At 49.9% G+C, this 25,125-nt stretch overlaps 1 protein-coding gene across 6 annotated transcripts in view; it reads left to right on the forward strand.

Moving 5' to 3' along the window:
- AKAP7 (A-kinase anchoring protein 7) overlaps positions 1-25,125 on the forward strand; it is a 1,205,386-nt gene that overhangs the window by 725,076 nt on the left and 455,185 nt on the right. For all 6 annotated transcript variants that reach the window (XM_069234874.1, XM_069234875.1, XM_069234876.1 and 3 more), the window contains exon 7: positions 2,846-2,993. In XM_069234874.1, the coding sequence (XP_069090975.1) occupies positions 2,846-2,993 (148 nt within the window). The remainder of the gene's footprint in view (positions 1-2,845; positions 2,994-25,125) is intronic.

Below are 25,125 nucleotides of genomic sequence, written 5' to 3' on the forward strand. Positions count from 1 at the left end.
GGAGCCCTGGGGTCACTACAAACCGCATGGCAGGGGTGGTGGTCACCGCAATATTCAGAAAAGTAAAACTTCCAAGAAAGAGCGAAATTGACCAATGCTGACTCCTTGGGGCGTCACTGCTCCAGGTTGCTAGGGGCAAGGAAAGACAAGGTTCTGCAACGTGTTGAGAAACTCTGCTGTACTGGCAATTTGGAGCGCCCAATGTTCGCGTTTCTATGGTCTGCGAGCACCCTCTAGTGGATAGCATCAAGGACCGCAAACAAGAAGCCCAAAGGAGAGAGATCACTGCGTGAGGAGCGCTGACAGGAGCTCCCGCTGCAAGCTAAAGGGAATTAAAACCCAGAGTTAACGCATCAGTGATGGAAAGAAACGCAAGTAATTGTGGGAACACCATTCCCATACAAATTGCGCGCCATAGAAGGCCACATAGACTGCGTAAACATTCAAGGAAAGCCAGAGAGGCGAGGAGACTTAACTGTAGGCTTCTGGAGCTACAGGGAGTGCAGAATTATTAGGCAAATGAGTATTTTGACCACATCATCCTCTTTATGGATGTTGTCTTACTCCAAGCTGTATAGGCTCGAAAGCCTACTACCAATTAAGCATATTAGGTGATGTGCATCTCTGTAATGAGAAGGGGTGTGGTCTAATGACATCAACACCCTATATCAGGTGTGCATAATTATTAGGCAACTTCCTTTCCTTTGGCAAAATGGGTCAAAAGAAGGACTTGACAGGCTCAGAAAAGTCAAAAAAGTGAGATATCTTGCAGAGGGATGCAGCACTCTTAAAATTGCAAAGCTTCTGAAGCGTGATCATCGAACAATCAAGCGTTTCATTCCAAATAGTCAACAGGGTCGGAAGAAGCGTGTGGAAAAACCAAGGCGCAAAATAACTGCCCATGAACTGAGAAAAGTCAAGCGTGCAGCTGCCACGATGCCACTTGCCACCAGTTTGGCCATATTTCAGAGCTGCAACATCACTGGAGTGCCCAAAAGCACAAGGTGTGCAATACTCAGAGTCATGGCCAAGGTAAGAAAGGCTGAAAGACGACCACCACTGAACAAGACACACAAGCTGAAACGTCAAGACTGGACCAAGAAATATCTCAAGACTGATTTTTCTAAGGTTTTATGGACTGATGAAATGAGAGTGAGTCTTGATGGGCCAGATGGATGGGCCCGTGGCTGGATTGGTAAAGGGCAGAGAGCTCCAGTCCGACTCAGACGCCAGCAAGGTGGAGGTGGAGTACTGGTTTGGGCTGGTATGATCAAAGATGAGCTTGTGGGGCCTTTTCGGGTTGAGGATGGAGTCAAGCTCAACTCCCAGTCCTACTGCCAGTTCCTGGAAGACACCTTCTTCAAGCAGTGGTACAGGAAGAAGTCTGCATCCTTCAAGAAAAACATGATTTTCATGCAGGACAATGCTCCATCACACGCGTCCAAGTACTCCACAGCGTGGCTGGCAGGAAAGGGTATAAAAGAAGGAAATCTAATGACATGGCCTCCTTGTTCACCTGATCTGAACCCCATTGAGAACCTGTGGTCCATCATCAAATGTGAGATTTACAAGGAGGGAAAACAGTACACCTCTCTGAACAGTGTCTGGGAGACTGTGGTTGCTGCTGCACGCAATGTTGATGGTGAACAGATCAAAACACTGACAGAATCCATGGATGGCAGGCTTTTGAGTGTCCTTGCAAAGAAAGGTGGCTATATTGGTCACTGATTTGTTTTTGTTTTGTTTTTGAATGTCAGAAATGTATATTTGTGAATGTTGAGATGTTATATTGGTTTCACTGGTAATGGAAAATAATTGAAATGGGTATATATTTTTTTTTGTTAAGTTGCCTAATAATTATGCACAGTGATAGTCACCTGCACACACAGATATCCCCCTAACATAGCTAAAACTAAAAACAAACTAAAAACTACTTCCAAAAATATTCAGTTTTGATATTAATGAGTTTTTTGGGTTCATTGAGAACATGGTTGTTGTTCAATAATAAAATTAATCCTCAAAAATACAACTTGCCTAATAATTCTGCACTCCCTGTATATTAGAGACTGTCATGTGAGTGATTATTCTGTTAATTTTGCTTTCTCTGTGTGTTCTGGGAAAGATAGTTGTTATTCACATAAGTCTGCTGTGATAAATACAGCGAAAGAAAGATGAGCATAATCGGAGCCTCCGGGCCTGACATAGAATTGTATTAATTTTTTAAGGAAAGCAGATGCCGAGAGAGGCAGTTTAGTGCAGTGAGATGAAATGCAGCAAGAATGCAGATACAAAAATCAAACAAGTCCAGGAGAAACACAATAAAATAGCTTTTCTTAATAGTAACATAAAATTATGAAAATGACTGAACTGCCCAAGGAATTTTTATACTTGTATAAAATCAGTGTAAATGTTATAAGAATACATTGAGCATACATAAAATTGTGCTGCATTCTTTTCTGAAAATGGTGCAGCTACACATGTAGCACTCAACAGCAGCTTCTGTTTTGTCTTTCTAAGCAATTGTAAAGCCACATTATTGTATATCAACACAATTGCTTTTCATGCACTTCTTGTTCACTTACATTTTCTTCCGCTGGCATGATGAACGAATGGACAAAATTCAACATTTACAATTCTGTAGAATGTTATTTTCAAGTCTACTGCACAACTCATTGTAATTTTCACTGTACATTTGTAAAGGTGTCATAAGGAGATTTATGCACTCACCTTATTTAGCCGTTCTATGAGAACTGTATAAAAATCAAACACACATTTGCCTAAAAAAAAAAAAATTATAAAGTTGATGATGTGTATGCCTTATACTAGTTCATTTTTGTATTTTCAGGGCTTAAAGAAAATAGACATAAAACTATATGAGGAATTTAAAAGCCATTACTTTGGAGAAGAAACTCTCACCAGCCTTGATTTGTGCTCCATGGTGAAAAAAAGGCAGTCCAGTGGCTACTATCATTCTGAGTCATCAGTCACTTTTGGTAAGTGCTACAGCATGTGCAGCCTTTATATCATCGTAGTGGCTGCATGTCTGTAATATATGTAGCTTGGTCAACAATAATAACCCTATTATGTATCTGGATTAAATGTACAGGAGATAGTTGAGTGCTGAGACACTGCATTTGATTGAGACTTCTAGTTGTAGATTACTTACATTAGAATTTCTCTCAGGTGTCAATCTGGATCCGGAGATTTTTCTTCGAGCAGTACCCCTGCATGCTGTTAGGTGACGTCTGCGACACAGTGTCCATCATTGGCATTATGGTCACCAGATAGGATGATATGGGTCGTATACAGGCGCCAGCCTGGAGGACTGATGTCATTTCTTTTCTTTCTGCAAAAGTCTACGCACAGATCTGAAGATAGCAACCCCTATAGTCGCTTTTTGACTGGCCTTTCGACTTTTGTTGAAGTTTTTTTACTTCTTGGTGCGTCGAGGATGTCATCATGGAAGACTGGCTTCAAGCCCTGTGACTCCTGTCACCACATGAGGTTGGTGATGGATCCGCACCTTGTGTGCCTGTGGTTTGGGGCGCGACAACGACCCGAAGTTGTGCTCCGACTGCCGGGCCACAAACCCTAAGATTTTGAGGTAGCGGTCCCTAAAGCTACTTGCAGCCTGGCGTCCGGCTCCGCATCGCTCTCAGTCGAGAGGAAAGTCCTGAGACCGCTCATGGAGCCATCACCACTCCTCTTCGTCCCATTGAAAATCATCGAGACATTTGGATAAGCACAAGAAGAAATCGAAGAAGCACAAGCGCTCTTTGACTTCACCACGTTGGACAACGGAATGCGGGAGAAGGAGCTTCCTCACTCTAAGCCTCTGTCTTCACAGCTTACTTCTGGGTCGGCTCCGTGTCTCCCTAAGTTTCCAGGAGCCAGAGCCACCCCTGCCCAATTGAAGGAATTTTACAAGGCCTTAGGGTCCCGCTGGGATGGCAGGGGCCCCTTTTGGGTTCAGCACTGACAGCTTCAGCCTCAGCTCCAAGGGGCACCCAGGGACCTGCGTCCGGATCCGAACCAGCACTGGTCGTACTACTACGACCTTCCCTTATGACGGTTCCAGTGTCAATGCTCCTGATGCTGCCTGGGCCCACTGGCGGCATCAATCCTATACTCATTGCTGACTCCAACATGGAGCGGTAGAGGTGTTGCTCAACATTGATTCTGACTTTGGCAGGGACCTTTCTTCCTAGGTCAGATCCTGACCCTTATTCTTATGGGTGTGAGTTCGGTGAGAGTATAGAGAGGTCGCTGGACCCTTTAGAATACTAGCTTGAAGACCCTTGGACTGGGCTCAGAAACTGAGTGAAGCCAGCAGTCTGGATACCTCCCCTGACACTGGTATGCTTTCTTCCAATACCATGGCTACAGCGAAGGGGGCATCTAACTCCATGGTGGTATGAAGTGCGGCCAAGGTCTTCGGCCTCAAGCTGCTTTTGGTGGCTGTCAGGGCTAACTTCCTGACTGACGTGATTCAACCTGGGGCTTCCTCGTCAGAACCCCTTTTGCCCTTTAACAAAGCCCTCACTGATGTCCTGATGGGGGCCTGGTCCAACCAAGTGCAGGGGTTCCTGTTAATAGGACAATAGCTTGCTGCCATTGGCCTGTACCTAATGACCCAGCTTTCCTGACCCAACACCCTAACCCAGAGTTTGGTCATCCAAGCCTCAACATCCCATGGTGCATTCCCTTCCGCCCCCTGGATTGGGAATCCAAGAGGCTGGATCACCTTGGGAAGAAGCTGTTTTCTTCCTTCAGCCTGCCATTGCGATCCATGAACACTGCATGCCTTTTGGGACGCTACACTGATACTTTATGCGACACAGTTGCGCAAGTGCTGCCACAGGTCCCGGAGATGGCACGGGCCAATCTCTCCCAAGCTGTTGCTGATGGGTCATATATAGGTGCCAGCCTGGAGGGCTGATGTCATTTCTTTTCTTTCTGCAAAAGTCTACGCACAGATCTGAAGATAGCAACCCCTATAGTCGCTTTTTGACTGACCTTTCGACTTTTGTTGACGTTTTTTGGCTTCTTGGTGCGTCGAGAATGTCATCATGGAAGACTGGCTTCAAGCCCTGTGACTCCTGTCACCACATGATGTTGGTGACGGATCCGCACCTTGTGTGCCTGTGGTTTGGGGTGCGACAACGACCCGAAGTCGTGCTCTCACTGCCGTGCATTAAACCTTAAGGCTTTGAGGTAGCGGTCCCTAAAGCTACTTGCAGCCCGGCGTCCGGCTCCGCATCGCTCTCAGTCGAGAGGAAAGTCCTGAGACTGCTCATGGAGCCATCACCACTCCTCTTCGTCCCATTGAAAATCATCAAGACATTTGGGTAAGCACAAGAAGAAATCGAAGAAGCATAAGCGCTCTTTGACTTCACCACGTTGGACAACGGAATGCGGGAGAAGGAGCTTCCTCACTCTAAGCCTCTGTCTTCGCAGCTTACTTCTGGGTCGGCTCCGTGTCTCCCTAAGTTTCCAGGAGCCAGAGTCACCCCTGCCCAATTGAAGGAATTTTACAAGGCCTTAGGGTCCCGCTGGGATGGCAGGGGCCCCTTTGGGTTCAGCACTGACAGCTTCAGCCTCAGCTCCAAGGGGCACCCAGGGATCTGCTTCCAGATCTGAAACCAGCACTGGTCGTACCACTACGTCCTTCCCTTATGACGGTTCCAGTGTCGACGCTCTTGACGCTGCCTGGTCCCACTGGCGGCATCAGTCTTATACTCATTGCCGACTCCAACATGGAGCCGTAGAGGTGTTGCTCAACATTGATTCTGACTTTGGCAGGGACCTTTCTTCCTAGGTCAGATCCTGACCCTTATTCTTATGGGTGTGAGTTCGGTGAGAGTATAGAGAGGTTGCTGGACCCTTTAGAATACTAGCTTGAAGACCCTATGGACTGGGCTCAGAAACTGAGTGAAGCCAGCAGTCTGGATACCTCCCCTGACACTGGTATGCTTTCTTCCCCTACCATGGCTACAGCGAAGGGGGCATCTTACTCCATGGTGGTATGAAGTGCTGCCAAGGTCTTCGGCCTCAAGCTGCTTTTGGTGGCTGTCAGGACTAACTTCCTGTCTGACGTCCTTCAGCATGGGGCTTCCTTGTCAGAACCCCTTTTGCCGTTTAACAAAGCCCTCACTGATGTCCTGATGGGGGCCTGGTCCAACCAAGTGCAGGGGTTCCTGTTAATAGGACAATAGCTTGCTGCCATTGGCCTGTACCTAATGACCTAGCTTTCCTGACCCAACACCCTAACCCAGAGCTTGGTCATCCAAGCATCAACATCCCATGGTGCATTCCCTTCTGCTCCCCTGGATTGGGAATCCAAGAGGCTGGATCACCTTGGGAAGAAGCGGTTTTCTTCCTTGAGCCTGCCATTCCGATCCATGAACACTGCATGCCTTTTGGGACGCTACACTGATACTTTATGCAACATAGTTGCGCAAGTCCTGCCACAGGTCCCGGAGATGGCCTGGGCCAGTCTCTCCCAAGCTGTTGCTGATGGGAGAGACACAGCTAAGTTCACGAACAGATGTGGACTGGAGTCAACCGACTCTCTAGGCAGATGGGTTGCTGTGACGGTGGTCTTAAGGCGCAACTCCTGTTTAAGGACATGTGGCTTTTCAGGGCATGTCCAGTCCACTTTGATGACAATGCCCTTTGATGGCACAAGTCCCATTGGAGACAAAGCAGACTCGGTGTTTGACTGCTTTAAGGAGTCCTGGGCAACGGCTCAGTGCCTTGGCCTCGCTGCTGCCACTCGCCCCCTCAGTCTGCTTTTCCCCCATTTCGTAGCTGCTGCTCAGCCTCTGCACGTCCAGGGACGTGGGATCCAGCGTCCACATGAATCAGGGTCCCTCAATCTCTTTCTCAGGATGGAGAAGTTCAGAATGCTCACTCTGGCTTAGGTCCTATCTGCTCTGGACCCAGAAGACTGGATTGTAGAGTTGAACTTGCAGGACACATATTTCATTTACCCGTCCTGCTAGCCCACAGCCTTTCCTCGTGGTTTGTGATAGGTCCTAAGCATTTTCAATTTCCTCTGCTCCCCTATAGCCTTACCAGCACCCCTCGGGTGTTCACCAAAGTGATGGCGGTTGTCGCAGCTCATCTGCGCAGGTTAGGGGTTTCAGTCTTCCCCTACCTCGATGACTGGCTGTTGAAGGTGGGCTCGCCCAGGCAGTAGTCTCCCACCTCCAGACTACGCAGGACCTCCTGCATTGACTGGGGTTCACTATAAATGTGCCAAAGTCATACCTGACTCCCTCTTAGATGCTCCCCTTCATTGGAGCTGTTCTGGACACAGTGCAGTTTCTGGCCTATCCTCCCGAGCAGCGAGTCCAGGATATTCAGGTATGATCCCGATGTTTCAGCCTCTATCCTGGATTTCGGTGAGAATGACTCTGAGGCAGCTGGGCCTCATGGCCTCCTGCCTCCTGCTGGTGACACATGCCAGGTGGCATATGCGGGCTCTGCACTGGGACCTAAAGTGCCAGTGGTCACAGCATCAGGTGAATCTCTCGACATGGTCCAGATCTCAGAGAGGACTGAGCAAGATCTGCAGTGGTGGCTTTTAAACCAAGATTGGATCAGAGGAGATCCCTCTGCATTCCCCAACCACATCTGACCATAGTGACAGATGTTTCACTCCTGGGATGGGGTGGCCACACGGGAGAGGCAGAGATCAGAGGTGCCGGGTCTACGGCGGGGTCCGAGTTCCACATCTATCTTTTGGAGCTCAGGGCGATAAGGCTAGCATTGAACGCATTCCTTCCCTCTCTCAAAGGTAATGTGGTGCAGGTGTTCACGATCAACACCACCGCCATGTGGTACTGCAACAAGGAGGGCAGGCTGGGGTCGTGGACCCTATGTCAAGAGGCTCTGCACCTCTAGACATGGCTGAAACATCGGGGCATATCCCTGGTGGTACAACATCTAGTGGGCTTTTGGAATGCCAGAGCGGAGAAACTCAGCCGTCAACGCCTGGTTGATCAAGGATGTCGTCTCCACCCAGGGGTGGCGCACGGTATCTTTCAGCAGTTGGGAGAGCCTTGGTTAGATCTTTTTGCCTCCACAGAGAATGTGCAATGTCAGCTGTTTAGTGCATTGGACTTTCCAAGGGGGCACTTGCTCTGCAAGGCTTTTTGTCTCCACTGGAACTCAGGCCTCCTTTCCGTCAGTACCACTTCTGCCAAGAGTTCTCAAGAAGATCAAGTATGATCAGGCCCAAGTCATTCTCGTGGCTCCGGACTAGGCACAAAGAGTTAGCTATTGAACACGGCCATCGATCCTCTGATCAGACTGCCCCTTTGGGAGGAACTTCTTTCGCAGCAGCGGGGAACGGTCCCCCACCTAAACTTATCCAGTTTCCGCCTTCTTGTATGGAGATTGAGCTGCAGCAGTTGACAGCTTTTGACCCTCTGCCCTTTATTTGTAGTGTTATCAAGCCAGGCGCCCCTCCACCAAAACAGAATACGCCTGTTGTTGGAATAAATTTGTGGCATGGTGTACAGACAAGTCTTTTGACCCCCTCTTTGCCCCTCTTCCTGAGTTTCTGTAGTTTGTGCTTTCTCTGGCCCACCAGGGCTCTGCTGTCGGCCCGCTCAAGGATTATTTGTCTGCCATCTCACCTTTCCTCCAGTTGCCTGACCAACCCTCTTTCGTTAAATCTCCCATTGTTGGGAGATTTAAGGGTCCTACCCACCTGTTTCCTCATTCTCTGTTCATAATGCCCCAATGGGATTTGAACTTAGTTCTTACTTTTCTAATGTGTGCTCCTTTTGAGCCACTTCACAACTGCCCACTTCGCATGCTTACTCTGAAAACAGTCTTCCTTGTAGCCGCAGAGTGAATGAGCTCTTTCCTCGAAGCCACCTTTCATCTCCATCCATCCTGACAATGTAGTGCTTCATACTAGAGCTTCCTTTCTACCTAAGGTGGTCACACCTTTTCATGTAGACCAATCATTCACTTTGCCTACTTTTGACATACCCCCACATCCTTCTAAGGAAGAGTAGAGACTCCACCGCCTGGACCCAAAAAGAGCATAGGTGTTCCATCTTAATCGTACCAAAGAGTTCCGGGTGGATGATCAACTCTTTGTGGGTTATGTGGGTGTGAAGAAAGTTCAGGCTGTGTAGAAGAGAACCATCTCTAGATGAGTTCTCTCTCTGCATTAAAATGTGCTATGCATTGGGTAAAAAGCAAACCCAGGAAGGCTTGTGCGCTCACTCTACTAGAGCAACAGTTGCAACCAATGCGTTAGCACGCGGAGTTCCAGTCCTGGATACCTGCTAGGCAGCATCGTGGGCGTCCTTGCAAATGTTTACCAAACACTGCTGCCTGGAAATTCAGGTTAGAAGGGAAGGGTACTTTGCCCGTTCGGTCCTGCAGGACTTCCTAGTATGGTCTTGGTTTGCAGACCTTCTTCTCGCCATGGTATTGCTTGGGTATCTATTCTAAGGCAAGGAATCTGCAACTAGAAGTCTCTATCAAATGAACAAGTTACTTACCTTTGGTAATGCCTTATCTGGTAGAGAAGTATTCTAGTTGCAGATTCTTTACTGACCCACCTATCCTCCCCGCTCTGCAAACTGATTTTTAGGTACAGGGATTTCCCTTTTCAACGGCCTAGTTCTTGTGCACCAAAGTCAGTGTTCTTCAAGGCTCCTCGCTTCTGGTGTGGAAAGTCTTGAAATGAAACTGATGTCAGTGTGCCGGGGTGGCGCCCATATACGACCTGCAGCATCATATCCTGCGACCAGGACACTAACAACGGATGCGGAGTCGACCGAGGCCACTTAACGGCGTGCAGGGGTATGGCTCGAAGAAAAATCTCTGGATACAGACTGACTCCCTGGGGAAATTCTAAGGTAAGGAATCTGCAACTAGAATATGTCTCTACCGGATAATTTGTTACCAAAGGTAAGTAACTTGTTCATCATTTAAAGTGCAAATGTTGTAGTGAAAAGAAGTGATTGATGACAGTTACCCCACACCAGCTTTTCTCTTATTTCCAGGGGCTTGGTCAAGCTAATTTGGTCTGCTAAAATAGCCCTGGTTTTATCCTATTTTATAGTATACTACTCAACTTGTCAGCATTTAAGTGGTAATAATATATGCAGACTTTACTGGTTGAAAGCAAAGTTTTTTTTGCAGAGTCGAAATTATTATTACAAAAACACTAATCGATGATTCAGTCCTATAGTATCAGGCAAAGTACCCGTAAATATTCTTCTGCATTGGATCCTACCACAAATTTATATCCTGGGAAGTATCTCCTGCATTGAAGGGGTTCAATGGGCACACCTGTACCAACTTTGTTTTCAAAAGGACATCAACCTGAACCTGGACATACTTTTTCTCGCAAAATAATTCAGCCATGAAGTGTTGAAGCATTCAGCTGAAATGAAGGCTTTTTCATTGAATCTCTTCGCATCTTTCTCTGTGACCTTCAGTGACAGACTTGAGTTCAGGAATAGGGATGGTTTTTGGATATCTGGATTTGGAGAGGTCTGCTCAGCAGATTAAACACCCTTAGAGGCTGAGAGGGCTGTCTGTCCTGTGTGCATGGGAGGAAGCTGCTAGGGTCAAAGGAAGCATCCTCTCTCCTTGAAAAAAGAAGAATCACAATGGATAACTTTGGAGGACAAATCTCACTGGAAGTAGATCATACACTTATGAAACAGTATGCTCCACCTATTCACAAGCCTTCTGAAGACAGCGGGGCACCTTTTGTGCAAACGGCATAGCCTCTGAAACTGTCTCATTATCATGAGTGGCCAAAGAAGGCGAGCAACAAATAACTGGCTCTCTTTTGGTTCAGAGCCCAGTATTCTATGCTGCCTGGATGAGCTGCCAGGTTTGAAACTCCATAAGTGCGAACATTGGCCAGCTCAGAAAAGGCACTGAACTGAGACTGTTCTCCATTCTCAAAGGGTTTATCTCTCATGAACCACATTAAGGAGGTTGTTATAGCCTACTCTGAAGTAGCTCATCAGTTGCCTAGTCCCTTTTGCTCTCTTTTTACCTATCGCAGTTGGCATAAGTGCAGATGTCTAGTCTGCTGATGTAATGTTGCCTGGGCCCAACTTATGCACTTGCTTAGAGCGTTATGATTATTGATTTATTTATGAGTTTGCTATGTTGATACTCTTGTCTTTCTTGGACCCTTCTATAAATTCTGGCAGCTCTTTGACATCATTGCTGTGCCACCCTTTAGACGGATTGCAGCTATATTTTATACTGTCTCTCTCTTATGCATGTAACTAATAGGAGATGGAAACTATAACTGTGGGACTCCACGCTTCTTTTGAAAAAAGTATGAGAAACCCTTACAATGAGGGCACTTTTGCCTAAATTTAGAACAGTTGTCATGTTTGACACCTACGTCTCGAATGTCCCATAGCAGAGATTGCCCAGACGCTAGCACATACCAGAGGGATATTTCAGCCTGAGCCACGTAGAACGGAAGTTTATGAAACCTACTTTTGATAAACTCATGGAAGCTACCATTATGCCCTAGAACAACTCAATCAGTTAGAAGCATAAAAGGCTCACAAAATATGAAGGCGTGTTTGTAATCTTCCTGTAAGCTTTGGAAGATAACAAAGTGGCAAGTAACCAATTCTGTCAAGTTAGCTTGTGGAAAGGGAGAAACTTGGAGAACCCCACTGACACCCTTGCCAAAATCATTCTTTCTTGGTCAAGCATAAGACTGCAGAGGCAGTTTGCAATCATATATATCTGAAATGTTTGCATGTATGTGTTTGCCTATTTAAGGAAGTAACGGAGGTAACGGAAGCGGTCAATAGGATGTATTCCAAGTCCCTTTATGATAATTTATTACACATCAGGACTCGTTTTAGGCCAATGAATCTTTTGACCCAGTTGAGAGACACCTTAGGACGAGATAGCTAGTCAACAAAATAATCAATACGTCAATAATGTCATCAATATTTCCTATAACAATGCAATTCACTTTAGTCGAAGACATTAATTAAACTCAAGACACACCCATGACCTTACAGTCATGAATACCCTCACCAGTTTAGTAGAGTTTCATGATGTTTATTCCCTATTGGTTACAATTCTAATAGCAAATGTATTAATTCAAAATTAAAACGCTCATTAACATTGTCATAATTTGGCAACTCGAATAAGACTTCATCAAAGCAAGAAACGCAATTATTAGAACATAACACAGCGTCAACATAGAACAACTTCAGCAGAGTGTCATTAATGCGTCGGTTCAACAAAGCATAGATTCAGTCATTTGTCTATTTGCGTCAGTCTATTGAATACCTGTCCTAACCTCAAATTAGCAAGTTGGGCTTCATGGAAAACAATTTAGGACACCAATTTGGAAAACATCTAACTAAGGTCTCTGTCAAAAGTAGCAGATGGTACCTAAAAAGGAAAAGCAAACAGACAATCACAATTTCATTGTCATAGTTACCCTTCACTTGGGGTCAGCACTCAGGTTTAGCCTTCATCTTCAGGACATTCAGTCGATTCGCCATCAGTCCGGAACTCAGCTCGGGCACAAAAGGGCAAAGGGGCACTTCCCTCATAAAGAGGTAAAGTATGAACGGGCAATCTAAGGACAAGGATGGTTTAAGTAAAACCAGCAAGTCACCAAACAGAGTGACAAAGTTTTTGGATCAGATCAATAGCATTTCCCTAACCAATCTGGTCACTTCCGTGTGTCAAGGGGTTTTATCCCTTTTTCATTGTACATTCCCCTAAAACCTAATTGTACAATGGTTGCACCCCACTATCTTAAGCCAATTAAAAACAGATTATGTCATTAAATCTTTCACCCCACATCAGTTCTCAAACGTTTTATTGGTCCATATGATTGACGTCTTTAGAGGTAGAATGTCCGGTATGATTTCATCCTTTTGTAATTCTTTACACATCTTCGGTCAGTAGCTCCATTTTCTGTACCGGCTTGGGTGACTTTGTATTTAATATTAGTCTACACTGTTGCATTTACTTTATACATTTCTACAAGAGCGGTGAACTTCATGAGAACGGATCAACTAGAGTTACATTCAGCTTCTAGTTTGAAGAAAACAAGAGTTCATGTCCTTAAGCAAGTCAGCACACTGCACGTTAGGAAAAACACATTTAATATGAGAGTCAGGCAGCTAGGCCTCGACTCATGCTAACTAAGGCCTAAAGAGATTCATTAGCAAAACTTTAATAACAAAATCATTAATGATTAGTATGAAACCATTTAAATTCAATAATTCATAAACATTAGTTATTTTCATTAGTCCCCGCATACATTGGCAGCCACTCCCGTGGGCACATTTCAAGTGCACGTTTTAGCAAAACATATTAATATAATTTCTATGCGGCATTATTGTACATTAGTTCATAAACATCTCATGTTAATATAGATTATATAAGACATGCTCTCTCAGTCCCTCCTCTGATGACGCTCGTCATCACATAAACCTTTCCCTTAACCTCTCACTTTACGCATGACTCTCATTTCAACATCCTGCCCTTTGTGTGAACTTTCCCAAATTTCATTAAACATTTTCTCCCTTTTATTTTCTTCATTTCTTTGTTTTTCGTTTTGACAAATTTCTTCGAATTCTTTCATTAAGTTTGCATGATAACCATAATCCCAATAAACAAATCAGAACAATTAATAGACCCCGTAATATTTTCCGAAGAACCCCATTCCAAGTGTTACTAAACCAATTCCCTACTCTGGTAATTCCCTTTCCGACTTTCTCACAAACTCCAGGTTCCTTCAGCTCTTTCAAATCTGCACTATCTCTAGTTAGGTTAGTAAGCATATTTCTAATCTTATTACTATTATCTGGGATGAACGCACAACAATGGCGCTCGTTAAGCATCTTACAGACTCGGCCGCTCTTCGCTAAAAGAATGTCTAAAGCAAGCCAATTTTGAAGAGTCATAGCTCTTTCCGCAGAAAGTTCAGTATCCATCAGGAGTATAGCCCCTGTAAAATTTGTCAGCATGTTATCCGCAATAGTAGACAACTTCCGAATCTTTATGGAGTTTAGAATAACCCGTACTGAAGGAATTATGGCTCCAAATATGTCACAAACGACAGCAGCCGCTGTCTCTCTCTTTTGTCTTGTATGTTGTATTTCAGACATTTTAGGAATTTGCTTTAAGTCATCAATCTGGTAAATATTTGGGAAAACTATTCCCAAATAACATGTCCCATACCATCCCTTAGGGAGACAGTAATAAGCATTAAGTCCACAGATATAATAGATCCCAGGGATCGCTGGATCCTGTCCATTCAACATAATTGTCCATTTACTCCGAAACAAAAACACATGCCTGCACTCACTCATTCCCACAAATAAAGTGTCATGTTCAGATTTTGGCCTGTATATACAAAGCCTACCTACATGTAATGCATCTATAGCTAATTTGCCCTGTGTCTTTATTGCGGTGTAAGCATAATCATTTGCATATGTGCGTTTTTCTAAGCCCTTTTCTAGTCTTTCTTTCAGTGCTTTGCGTCTATCATCAGTGTGATCTAAAAAACCCTTCTCTACAGGTGTTAGTAAACAGGTCAGATTGTTGCGGTGCGCATAAGCTGTCCCAAATGTTAGTGTTGGCTCAAAGAAACCTCTAACCAATTTTATACTATGTTCCTTAGCTAACTTGTTCAGAAACTCAATCACAGGCACGAAGGAAAACACTACATCTAAATTAGAATATAAATATTGCACATGTTCCTGGTCATAGAATCTTGTTAGTAACGAACTACAGCTTATCCCGTAGGTTAGTGGCAAGCTATGGTAGGTGACCCCTTCTTGTACTGAGGTAGGGATCTTTGTACACACATAACAATTCCTTGCATCCATTGCGTCAACATATTCATTCAGCAGGCGATAGAAGACATTAGTAGACAGTTCCCCTTTTGAGTTAGTTCCTGCATGTAAGTATTTTGCATCCTGCTCAAACTTTTCCCACGGTGTTAGTATAGCAGTCTCAGGTTTTGAAGCATTGTTAGTCACTTTCTTATCCAACCATGGCATTCCCACAATCACACCTATAATTATTATTGCACAAACTATACCTAATATAGCACTCAACCAACCACACATCCTACTTTTCTTACTTTTAGTGTAAGCCATGATCTGTTAAGAATCAGATAGCAGAATAACTCAAAACAAACAATCAACTTGAGGATGATTTAAAAGCTCTCTTTTTCTATTTTTTTCTCTAATGCAAAGTCTCTCTTCCTCTCTGCGTGTATTTACAGCGTTTCACTCACCCCAGGACCCTTTTGTCAAATCAGGTTAGCAGCTTGTCATAATCGGTTTTCAGAGTCAGTTCAGGTTTATCAGTGTCACATCTGGTAATTTATCAGTTTCCTTTCTCAGCCTCTCAGCTTCAGTTTTCAATATTTAACACAGTCTCTTTCTCAGGTGGAATTCAGGTACTGTAGTATTGACCTGGTACCTCTTGATCAAAACAGAACGCCAAGAATTCTTGCTGCCATTCAGATGTTGTTGCATATGCCCATTCAGGACCTGCGTACCTTTTGTTTGCAACTCTTTTTCTTTTCAATCTGCGTTCACTTTGCAACTCTCCTTCACTAAGATCTTCCCTTCTGGTTGTATCAACTTCTTCCTATGCAGCTTGTTTCTTTGGCCAGTTATCACCTTTATGCGTTTTCTTCCTGCTTGGCCTTTCAGGACGCTGAACAGCACCCTCCTCTTGTGCTATGGTGTTCTCTCTTGACGGACGTGCAAGTGGCTCAGGAGGAGTCAGTGTGCTGTGACCTCCCTCTGCTCTTTCCCCCTCGTCTTCAGGGTCTGTAATGGTTTCAAGTTCTAACCAGTATCCGTCTACTTCTAGGAGAACCTCTCCTTGACTTAGTTCTCCTGCTGCCTCTACTGAGATAGGCTCATTGTCACCTCTCTCGAACTCGTTTACTGTTTGAGGGACTAAGCCGTCCTCAGTGGGCTCTCCTTCAGTCTCAGTTCCCCTTTGAATACTCTCCTCTCCGGCCCTGAGACTTCCTTCTCTGGAGTTGTTGTTTCGGACACTTCAAGTTCCCCATCAGTTGGACATGTCACCTTCTTTGTGTGACTGGCATGTATCCAATTTGGGACTCCTGCACACTTCACAGCAGTGGTTGTCGTCAGTATTTCTTGATATGGCCCCTTCCAGTGCGGCTCCAAACACCACTTCCTCACGTGCTTCTTGACAACCACCCAGTCACCGGCTTGCAGGGTGTGACCTGGATCACTGATCGGTGGCAATGTGTTAGCCTCCACCTGGTGGGAAAAAGAGCGGACCACGTCAGCCAGACCCTTGCAGTAGCCCAACACCATATCATCTGTGATATTTATAAGAGCATTTGCAGGTACTGCGGCCAACCTCATAGCTCTGCCCATGAGTATCTCATGGGGGGATAGTCCTGTCTTTTTGTCAGGTGTGTTTCTCATTGACATCAGTACTAAGGGCAATGCATCTGGCCACTTCATATTGGTAGCTGCGCACATTTTTGCCATTCTCGACTTCAAAGTACCATTCATCTGTTCCACTAGTCCTGATGCTTTAGGGCTGTAGCTACAGTGCAGCTTCTGTTCAATGTCTAATGCAGCACACAAGAGCTTAATCACCTCATTGTCAATGTGTCTGCCCCTATCTGATTCTAAAGAGACCGTGAATCCGAACCGCGGTATTAACTCTCTAAGCAACAGCTTTGCTACTGTGAAACACACACAATCACCAACACGTACCTCAAACCCCCAAACACAGGCATCTCAATGAAATCCATCTGCAGCTTGCTAAATGGACCTCCAGCTCTCCCTATGTGGCTCAAAGTCACCACTGTTCCTTTTCCTGCATTCATCTGTTGACAGATGATGCACCTGTGACAGGTAACCTCTGCGGCTTGCCTGAATTTCGGATTGAACCAATCAATCTTGAATAATCTGATCATTGCATCTCTTCCAAGGTGTGCCTTCCCATGGTAAAGCCTCGTAAATTGTGACAAAAGACTGTTTGGCAATACCAACTTCCCCTCCTCTGAGACCCACAAATCGTCAGCTCTTTGTACACATTGCATTCCTTGCCAGGAGCGTTTTTCCTCTCTGCTAGCACAGCCTTGCAGTGATTTTAACTCATCCAAAGTATCCACTACTCTTAATGCAAAGTTCAAGCATGTTTCATTTTCAGTTTGCGGTAACAATTCCCACTGATCCTTGAACGATATACAGTTCAATGCGCAAAACCTTGCGACTTGATCTGCATAACCGTTTCGCATTGACACAAAGGCCCTCATTCTGACCCTGGCGGTCGGTGATAAAGCGGCGGCCAAGCCGCCAACAGGCCGGCGGTCTAAAATATGCAATTCTGACCCTGGCGGGAACCGCCAACACAGCCCGCCAACTTAACACTCCGACCGCCACGGCGGTACAAACAAACAGCGCGGCGGTTCCCGCCAACAGCCAGGCGGCAGACATGTACCGCCCACCCTATTACGACCCACCAATCTGCCACCTTTTCCGGGGCGGGAGCACCGCCGATAAGAACACGGCGGAAACAGACTACGAACGGGAAAACGCTCACCTCTACGCACTCCACGCGAGATTCCGGCAGTATGGAACCAGAGTTGCAGGTCATCCCCGCACTCCTATTCCTGCTCATATACCAGGAGCACGCCTGGCGGCGCGGAAGACATCGGTGAGTACTGCACCTACGACACAGGGGAGGGAAAAGATTACCGGCACACACCCACCCACTCACACCCACTACAACACACACATCAATGCATTCCCACAGATCACTGTCACAACCCACAAACCACCCCCCTCCGAAATAATGCAAAGACCAAAAGAAGAGATCATAAACGGGCAGATATATTGAAATATGTACACCAGTAATCCCAATAAATAAATAAACTATGTACAAAATATATACAGCTACTAAATGTAGTCCAACCACTGTCCGTGGATCACAGGGGTCCTGTGCAAAGGGGCAAGGCCCAGTCCCACGACAAGAACTCCACGGAGAGAACACTGCAGGGGCATCAGAAAGAAAATAGGACAGGCACCTCAGGGGGAAGGGAAGGGGGGGCACCTCAGCCACTTGAGTACACGACGCCAGATCCACGAGGGGACTCCATGACCACTGGCCCATCCTGGGGAGAGCAAAGCCACAGTCCATACAGTCCATACAGTGGGTGGCCTGCCCACTGGGCCATCCTGGGGAGAGCAAAGCCACAGTCCAAACAGTCCATACAGTGGGTGGCCTGCCCACTGGGCCATCCTGGGGAGAGCAAAGCCACAGTCCAAACAGTCCATACAGTGGGTGGCCTGCCCACTGGGCCATCCTGGGGAGAGCAAAGCCACAGTCCATACAGTCCATACAGTGGGTGGCCTGCCCACTGGGCCATCCTGGGGAGAGCAAAGCCACAGTCCAAACAGTCCATACAGTGGGTGGCCTGCCCACTGGGCCATCCTGGGGAGAGAAAAGCCACAGTCCAAACAGTCCATACAGTGGGTGGCCTGCCCACTGGGCCATCCTGGGGAGAGCAAAGCCACAGTCCATACAGTCCATACAGTGGGTGGCCTGCCCACTGGGCCATCCTGGGGAGAGCAAAGCCACAGTCCATACAGTCCATACAGTGGGTGGCCTGCCCACTGGGCCATCCTGGGGAGAGCAAAGCCACAGTCCATACAGTCCATACAGTGGGTGGCCTGCCCACTGGGCCATCCTGGGGAGAGCAAAGCCACAGTCCATACAGTCCATACAGTGGGTGGCCTGCCCACTGGGCCATCCTGGGGAGAGCAAAGCCACAGTCCATACAGTCCATAACAGACCCCACTGCCACTGGAGGAGGCAAGTTGGCCAGAGGACATCCTGCAGCCCTGCCCGAGATAGATCCTGCCCTGCCACGTCTGCCAAAGGGCCAGCGGTTCTTGCCTTGAAGGGCCCAGTTCAGCGGTTCCTGAGACGGCGGGGCCCAGTTCATCGGTTCTTGAGACGGCGGGGCCCAGCGGAGCGGTGCGTGAGACGGCGGGGCCCAGCGGAGCGGTTCTTGAGACGGCGGGGCCCAGCGGAGCGGTGCTTGAGACGGCGGGGCCCAGCGGAGCGGTGCTTGAGACTGCGGGGCCCAGTTCAGCGGTCCTTGCCCTGAAGGGCCCAGTTCAGCGGTTCTTGAGACGGCGGGGCCCAGTTCAGCGGTTCTTGAGACGGCGGGGCCCAGTTCAGCGGTTCTTGAGACGGCGGGGCCCAGTTCAGCGGTTCTTGAGACTGCGGGGCCCAGTTCAGCGGTTCTTGAGACGGCGGGGCCTAGTTCAGCGGTTCTTGAGACGGCGGGGCCCAGTTCAGCGGTTCTTGAGACGGCGGGGCCCAGCGGAGCGGTTCTTGAGACGGCGGGGCCCAGTTCAGCGGTGCTTGAGACTGCGGGGCCCAGTTCAGCGGTCCTTGCCCTGAAGGGCCCAGTTCAGCGGTTCTTGAGACGGCGGGGCCCAGTTCAGCGGTTCTTGAGACGGCGGGGCCCAGTTCATCGGTCCTTGCCCTGAAGGGCCCAGTTCAGCGGTTCTTGAGACGGCGGCCGGTCTATGGCCAACTGCTAATTGCCTGGTGGTGCCCTCCTGGGCAGCGGGGATGGTGCTCCTTCACTGCCCACCTGGGCTGTGGGTGGTGGGGCCCTCCTGGCCAGCTGGGCTGGGTCCTCCCTGGGCAGCGGCTATGGGGGTGGTGGGCTCTCCCAGGGCAGCTGTGCCGGTTCCTCCCGGGGCAGCGGCTATGGGGGTTGTGGGCTCCTCCTGGGCAGCAGGCCTGCTGCCTGACCTCTCCGACTTGCTGCCCTTGCCCTCCTTAGTCGTGGGCCTGTGGCCCTTTCCTCCCTTTGGAGCTGTGGCTGGTGACTGTCTCTGGGTGGTGTCCGGGGGGGATGTAGAAGGCGGGCTCCTGCGGCGACCCTTCCGCCTTCTGCTCCTCTTCCCAGGGGGTGGGCTGGCTGTCCCCTTGCTGCTGGGCGAAGATCCAGACATGCGGGCTGGCGGGCTCCAATACCCCTGCACCCTTGTCAAGGGGGCTGCAGGGCTGGTGGTGGCTGAGGTGCTCTTCTTACCCCGACGAGAAGGAGGGGGGGGCTCAGGGTCAGGAAAGAAGTTAGTAGTGGCGAGGAAGAGCTTCTTGGGACAATGGAGAGTGGTAGGTACAGTGGGAATGGGAGTGGAGGGAGAGGATGTGGTTGTAGGTGAGTCACGTTTGCTGTCTTTGGGTGCAGGTGCAGGAGGGATAGGCTGTCGTGAGGTGGATGGCTGTTGGGTGGGTGGGTGGCTGCGTTTGTGTGGTGTGGAAGAGGGGGTGACAGACACAGTGGGAGAGGACACAGGGGACGTGTAAATGGCAGTGGGGGTGGTGACTGCACGTGTGCGGACTGGAGTGGAGGGTGTGCTGGTGATGGAAACACTGGCTGATGGTGAGGTGAATGGAGGTGTGAGTGTAGACGTCACAGGGAGGGAGGAGGGAGACGAGGAGGTGGGGGTCACAGAGGTGGTAGTGACTGTTGGCATGTCTGCATCGGAATGTTGCGTGTGTGAATGTCTGCGTGATCTGTGGTGCTTATGTTTGGATGAGCTTCTCTTGGGTGTTGAGGTGTGTGCAGGCTGGTCTGATGGTGTGGGTGGGACAGGCAGAGGAACAGGAGACTGGGAGGAGGGAGTTAGTAGAGGCAGGCAGGAGACAGGGACAATGGCTGCCGTCAGTGCTGAGGCCAGAGCCTGGAACGATCGCTGATGGGCAGCCTGACCCGAATGAATGCCCTCCAGGTACGCATTGCTGCGATGAACCTCCCTCTCCACCCCCTGGATGGCATTCAAAAGGGTAGTCTGCCCAACAATGAGCGTTCGGAGGAGGTCAATGACCTCCTCACTGAGGGCAGCGGGGGTGACAGGGGCAGGGCCTGAGGTGCCTGGGGCGAAGGAGATGCCCGGCTTCCTGGCAGAGCGGGCACGGGGCGAACGCTGAGGGGCTGCTGGGAGGGCGGAGATGGTGCGCTGGGTGGCGGCTGTACCTGTAATGGCGGGGGGCACGGATGGTGCCACCCCCGCAAGGGAGCCCCCTTCCGAGGACGTGTCCGTGTCGCTGCAGGGTCCAGTCGTCCCCGTCGTGGAGCTCCCCTCGCCCTCCGTCTCACTGGTCCAGTCTGACTCTGTGGCATGGCCCTCCTGGGCCATGTGAGATGCAGCTCCCTCCTGCCCCGATGCCACTTCTCCTCCGCCTGATGATGCTGATGCACACAAGCACAGAAAGACAAACAAAAAGGGGGGGGGGAGAGAGAAATAAAGGGATATTGAGTACATGGATCTCCGGTACAGTTAGCGGACATGACAGACACAGATGCCCCCTGCACTAAGTTGCGCACTTGGGGTACGCTACGCATTCCGTGGAACATGCCCTACACGCCTAGAGTTGACAACTGCACCCATGGATGACACGGCCCAGGGATGGCTGTACTGACAAACTACTGAAGGTGGTGGCTGGGGACACAGGGGCTTACGGGGGTGCCCAGCCTACAGATATCGCCCTGGCCTAGGGGGACCCCCAGCCCTCCTCCCCCACCCAGACACCTCCACTGCGCGACAACAGAGTAGATAATGCTTGTACTCACCCCCTTGTGTCTGCTGTGCTGCCCTCACGCGCCCATCCAATTCAGGGTAGGCCACCGCCAGGATCCGGAACATCAGGGGGCTCAGTTGACGGCAGGCACCCCAGAGACTCGGCGGTCTTCTTGGTCCCGCGGCGGATGTCCTCCCACCTCTTGCGGCAGTGGGTGCCCCGTCGATGGTGGACCCCCAGGGCCCGGACTACCTTGGCGATGGCACGCCAAATCCCGATCTTCTCATGGGCGCGGACCTATGTGACACGTACAGGGAGGGAGAAATACCACGTTCAAGTTTCTCAGCATTTTCCTTTCCAGTGGCCCAACGCCCCCCATCCCCGCCAGGCCCCCCGCCATGCCCCCCGCCAGGCCCAACATGCCCCCCATCCCCGCCAGGCCCCCCGCCAGGCCCAACATGCCCCCCATCCCCGCCAGGCCCCCCGCCATGCCCCCCGCCAGGCCCAACATGCCCCCCATCCCCGCCAGGCCCCCCGCCAGGCCCCCCGCCAGGCCCAACATGCCCCCCATCCCCGCCAGGCCCCCCGCCATGCCCCCCGCCAGGCCCAACATGCCCCCCATCCCCGCCAGGCCCCCCGCCAGGCCCCCCGCCAGGCCCAACATGCCCCCCATCCCCGCCAGGCCCCCCGCCATGCCCCCGCCAGGCCCAACATGCCCCCCATCCCCGCCAGGCCCCCCGCCAGGCCCAACATGCCCCCCATCCCCGCCAGGACCCCGGCATGCCCCCCGCCAGGCCCAACATGCCCCCCATCCCCGCCAGGCCCCCCGCCATGCCCCCCGCCAGGCCCAACATGCCCCCCATCCCCGCCAGGCCCCCCGCCAGGCCCAACATGCCCCCCATCCCCGCCAGGCCCCCCGCCAGGCCCCCAAGCCAGCCAGTGGCCCCAAATCCATATTGAATTAAACTCACTTGTTGGTCTGGAGGACCGTAGAGTAGCGCATACTGGGGGAGGACCCCATCCACAAGTTTCTCCAACTCCTCTCCAGTGAAGGCAGGGGCCCTTTCCCCAGGCGCAGCAGCCATTGTCCCTTCCAGACCGAGGTCACAGCAACACTTGCAGTATAGGTCCTCTCCTGTGAAAGTTCAAGTCGCAAGTGGATAAGTAGATAGAAAATGGCGGTCACGTCCGCGGCGGTGCGTACCGCGGCGGTGCGTCCCGCCACCGCCGGCGCCCTTCGCCATTGGCTCCTGAAACCCATAGGCTTCAATGTTAACCAATGTGGCTTCGCGCCGCGGTCTTCGCCCGCCGCCCGCCGCGGTGTGCCACGCCAGCGCATTGACCTCACATCCCATTGTCACACTTCACAGGTCAGGCAGCCGCCATTTCCAGGGCCCACATGGCTCAATTTCAACTGCGTCACACAGGCCTAGGCCTTGCATAGCCACTCAGACACGCCATTCACTGCATAGAGAATCGTATACTGTGCTAGCTGTGAGTACGTACCTGTGGGTTGCTTGACTGTGTGCTCCATGTTGTCCTTCCTAGGCACCGTCCGCTGGGTTGGGCGAGGAGACGGATGAATCCTCCCGTGTACCGACCGCTGGTGGACCTGTCGACAATGGAAGAACGCCACATTATCCTGACCTACCGTCTTAACCGTGCCACTATCCATGAACTGTGTGCCCAGCTGGAGCCCGACCTGATGTCCCCCATCCGCCAACCCACAGGGATTCCCCCTCTGGTGCAGGTCATGTCAGTACTCCATTTCTTGGCAAGTGGGTCATTTCAGACAACCGTGGGAATTGCTTCTGGGATGTCTCAGCCCATGTTTTCGAAGGTGTTATCCAGAGTGTTGTCTGCCCTGATGAAATCCGTGAGGAACTACATCATTTTCCCTGAGGTGGGCGAATTGGCTACAGTGAAGGGTGATTTCTACGCCCTTGGACATATTCCCAACGTAATTGGTGCCATTGATGGGACCCATGTGGCTTTGGTTCCCCCAAGAGACAGGGAGCAGGTGTACAGGAACAGAAAAAATTACCATTCAATGAACATCCAGGTGGTGTGTTTGGCTGACCAGTACATCTCGCATGTAAATGCCAAATTCCCAGGGTCAGTGCATGACGCCTACATCCTCAGGAATAGCAGCATCCCTTACGTGATGGAACAGCTACAGAGACACCGTGTATGGCTAGTGGGGGACTCTGGGTACCCCAACCTGTCGTGGCTACTGACCCCAGTAAGGAATCCCCGGACCAGGGCAGAGGAACGGTACAATGAGGCCCATGGGCGTACTAGGAGGGTGATCGAACGCACCTTTGGCCTCCTAAAGGCCAGGTTTCGGTGCCTGCATATGACAGGTGGATCCCTAATGTACTCACCTAAGAAGGTGTGTCACATCATCGTGGCCTGCTGCATGCTTCACAACCTGGCTTTGCGCCGCCAGGTGCCTTTCCTGCAGGAGGATGGTCGAGACGGTGGTGTTGTGGCAGCGGTGGAACCTGAGGAGAGTGACGAGGAGGAAGACGACGGGGCTGAAACAGACAACAGGGACAGAATCATTGAACAGTACTTCCAATAGGACACAGGTAAAATTTCAAAGATAATTTAGTAAATGTTAACTACTCTCCTGCATCTCTGCTGCCTGTCTATTTGCCCCAGTGTATGATGACTGAGTTTTGGCTTTTCCCTCCCTATTTCAGATCTGGGGTCCCCACTGCGAGTCCTGTGCTTCGTTTCCCCATGGACTACAGCTTTGTGGCAGCTGTTTGTTGACTTCACCATGTACAAGGACATATTTGCACTGTCATGTCAATTACAATCTATTGAAATCACAGCCAGACTCCAGATATTTTGGTGCAAAATAGGTGTTTATTGAAGTGCTCAAAATGGGATGGGTGGTTTCAAGTGGGTGGGGGCTATGGTGAAGGAATGTCCATGGCAGAGTCCAGAGTAACAGTCACACAGGTGCATTGTCCAGAGGCCTGTGGAGAGATGGAGCATGGGCAGTTCAAGGATGGACAGGGTGACAATGTGGGACAGTGGGATGACATCAGGTGGTATCCATTGCTGGCGGGGGTCTTGACATCCTACTCTGTCTTCTTGCGAGATCTCAGGGCCCTCTTGCGGGGTGGTTCTTCTCCTGCAGGAGGTGGGGGTCTGGTGGGCTGCTGCTGTGCGGGGGCCTCCTGTCCAGTAGCGCCGGCGGAGGTGGTTGGCTGTTCTTGGTCCAGGCTAGTGGCAGGGGCCCTTGGGTGTTGTTGAGGGTCCGCCCTGTTGTTGACGAGGTCCTGCAGCAGCCCTACCATGGTAACCAGGGTGGTGTTGATGGCTCTGATGTCCTCCCTGTACCCCCGATAGTGTTCCTCCTGCAGTACCTGGATCTCCTGGAACCGGGCCAGTACCGTCGCCATCGTCTCCTGGGAGCGGTTGTATGCTCCCATGATGGTGGTGAGGACCTCGTGGAGAGTGGGTTCCCTGGGCCTCTCCTCCCCCCCCTGTCGCACAGCTGCCCTC

This window comes from Pleurodeles waltl, chromosome 5 (assembly GCF_031143425.1).
Source record: "Pleurodeles waltl isolate 20211129_DDA chromosome 5, aPleWal1.hap1.20221129, whole genome shotgun sequence".
NCBI lineage: Eukaryota > Metazoa > Chordata > Amphibia > Caudata > Salamandridae > Pleurodeles > Pleurodeles waltl.